The sequence below is a fragment of the Miscanthus floridulus genome, chromosome 10 (assembly GCF_019320115.1).
Source record: "Miscanthus floridulus cultivar M001 chromosome 10, ASM1932011v1, whole genome shotgun sequence".
Lineage (NCBI taxonomy): Eukaryota > Viridiplantae > Streptophyta > Magnoliopsida > Poales > Poaceae > Miscanthus > Miscanthus floridulus.
In genome coordinates this window covers 1,990,564-1,993,080 of record NC_089589.1, presented here as the reverse complement: position 1 = coordinate 1,993,080, position 2,517 = coordinate 1,990,564, and the positions used below count along the sequence as shown (strand labels likewise).

General features: G+C 48.4%; 1 protein-coding gene across 1 annotated transcript; it reads right to left on the bottom strand.

Annotated features, from left to right (window-relative positions):
• Positions 1–707: 707 nt before the first annotated feature.
• LOC136487850 (GDSL esterase/lipase At5g03610-like) lies at positions 708–2,199 on the bottom strand. Its single transcript, XM_066484961.1, has 4 exons — positions 1,926–2,199; positions 1,518–1,795; positions 1,078–1,357; positions 708–955 (listed from the first exon to the last, which is right to left on the bottom strand). The coding sequence occupies exons 1-4, from the start codon at positions 2,197–2,199 to the stop codon at positions 759–761; spliced, it is 1,029 nt and encodes a 342-aa protein (XP_066341058.1). The 3' UTR covers positions 708–758.
• Positions 2,200–2,517: the final 318 nt, after the last annotated feature.

Below are 2,517 nucleotides of genomic sequence, written 5' to 3'. Positions count from 1 at the left end.
CCAACCCAAAAAAAAAAAAGATCATACAAGGCGTAACTAGATTGGTGTCTATCCAAGCAAGGAGTCTATATATACATGGTGTATAAACATGTTAAAAAAAACTAGGAAAATTCTACCAAATGTAGTGACCTAGCAAAATTCTCGTTGGCTTAGTCTATCTATACATGGTTAGCAGAATTCTACCAAATGTAGTGACCTAGCAAAATTCTCGTTGGCTTAGTCTATCTATACATGGTGTATAAACATGTGGAAAAAAAACCTAGCGAGCATCTCCAATTCTCCCGACGAATATGAGCGGGCGACAGTGATTGCACGGGCAGCTGTGGTGACCATGGACTTCCACCTATGTGCAACAACTACGCTGCCAACCGCCATAGTACAACGTGACAACAGATAATGGAAACAGATCCAAATCAGTGAACGCAAGCAATAATATGCATTTTTTTAGAAAACACTAAATGCCTTCATGCCGCTATAGATTGTATTTCCGAAGACTTCGTTAAATGTCCCACTATTTGCAACACTGATTGTAGGAGTAATAGGAAATAATCACACAGCAAGCTGGTATATTGTTCATATAAACACACGTCTAAATAAATTTTAAAGAATAATAAGCTAACTAACTATAGTATAGTAGTTGTAGCTAACTAACAATAACAATAATAAGCTTATATTATAAGAGGATCGAGACAGGCTAGCAATAAACTGCAAGGTCTACTAGCAGCTAGCTAGTAGACGACTACGAGCTAGGTAGCTAGCTAGGCGGCCAGGAAGTCCTGGATGTTTGCTTGCAGTCGATCCATTACGGCCTCCCATCCAGCTTGGGTAGGGTTCTCGTTGTCCCAGTAGAAGGAGTCGCCGGGGCTGGCGCAGACGGTGTACTGAGCTCTGCCGTTGCCGTCGAGCTGGCCACAGTAGGCGTTGTGGTCGGAGGTGTCACAGCAGGGCGTGGAGCCTGCATGCGAACAACATGCATGTTTTGAGACTTGATGCATAGATATATAGATTGCATACATACATTGAATTGACAATTGATTGAATTGAAGTAGCTAGCGTAGAACACACGAACGTACGTACCGGACATGGATCGGGCAAGGCTGTTGAAGGCGTTGTAGAGGTCGAGGACGTGGACGTCTTCCAGCCCATCCAGCTTGCGCCTGAGAAGCCTGTTGTGGGTGGTGGCGAGCGTGTTGCCGGCACCGTCACACTGCGCGTAGCCGACGGACTGCCTGGCGCGCCATGGCGAGCAGCCAAGCGGGGGCATGGAGTTCACCAGCACCTTGGACACACCGATCTCCTGTAGCCTTTTGACGCCCTCGACGATGCCGTCTGTCACGTCGTCGATGTAGGCGTCGAGCTGCATGCACATTATGTCGTCCATGGTCATGATCATGATCATGATCAAGCAAACAAATTAGATTAGATCAATCTATAGCTACTAGCAAACACACGCATAGCTATATAAACTAACTAAGGCCTAATGTAAGAGTAGATCGATCTAGCTAGCTAGTACTTACTTGGCGGTCGCTGGTGGTGTCGCTGACGTGCGAGTAGTCGTGGCCGTTGGAGACGGACAGAAGCGCGACTGAATTCTCTAGCTGCTTGTCGTCGACGGATCCGTGATCCACAAATTCACCAAACTGGCTGATCTGCTCGCGCAGGGACAGCTGCTCCTCCTGTCGCCCGTTCATGACGCCGGAGAAGGGCACGGCGAAGTTGATGCCATTCTCAACCTCAGCCCTGGTGCGTAGGGTGCTGAACACCGGAGGGGACTCATCCATCCCCAGCATCTGTGCTGCAAACAAGAAAACCAATCCATCCAACATCCATCTATCTACTTCAGTACGTACGTACGTTATCTAACAAGGTATATATATGCATGGCAGATCGATGCGATCGTACGTGGTGAACGTTTATGTACTTACCCAGGAAATCCGACTGCACTAGACCGTCGGAGAGGCGGCCGGTTGCTTGGTTGCCATGGGACGAGTCAGAGCTCCCGTAGGGGTAGTACCACCCACGCGACACTCTACTCCTCCCTGATGATTTAGGGAGGTTGCCGGCATCGACGAAGGAATCGCCGAAGACGAAGAGCGTGTAGTCCTTCCGCCGCCGTTCGCGGTGGCGCCGGCACTCAACGTGGAGGCTACCTGCGGTGAGGATGAGGAGGAAGCACACAACCAAAAGGGTTTTCCTCATGGTTGGGTTTGTTCAGATGCGTTAGGGTGGGCGCCGATACCCCTCCCTGCGCTTTGCCTCTGTATATATAGATATATTGCTGGCCGGATAAAGCACTTCATCTCCAATAGAGTCCTCGTATATCGTTGAGGATTGTAGGGGAGTCTTCACGTCCTACGATGTGATATGTAATAAAACTATCAAGATCGACGGGTTATCTCAGAGTTCCATAGCAAGTCCCATCTAGAAAAGCCAAAATGTCTGTGATTTGAAATAGAGGGAGTACAAACCAACATGACCGTGGTGCTTTGTCCATTACTAGCAAACATGCTCGTGCGT

Excerpts from the sequence above, each read along its gene's own strand:
- LOC136487850 (XM_066484961.1), bottom strand. The coding sequence starts at position 2,199 with ATGAGGAAAACCCTTTTGGTTGTGTGCTTCCTCCTCATCCTCACCGCA. Across the intron at positions 1,796-1,925 it reads AGTGCAGTCGGATTTCCTGG|CACAGATGCTGGGGATGGAT; the intron begins GTAAGTACATAA and ends TCTTGTTTGCAG. Across the intron at positions 1,358-1,517 it reads ACACCACCAGCGACCGCCAA|CTCGACGCCTACATCGACGA; the intron begins GTAAGTACTAGC and ends ATGTGCATGCAG.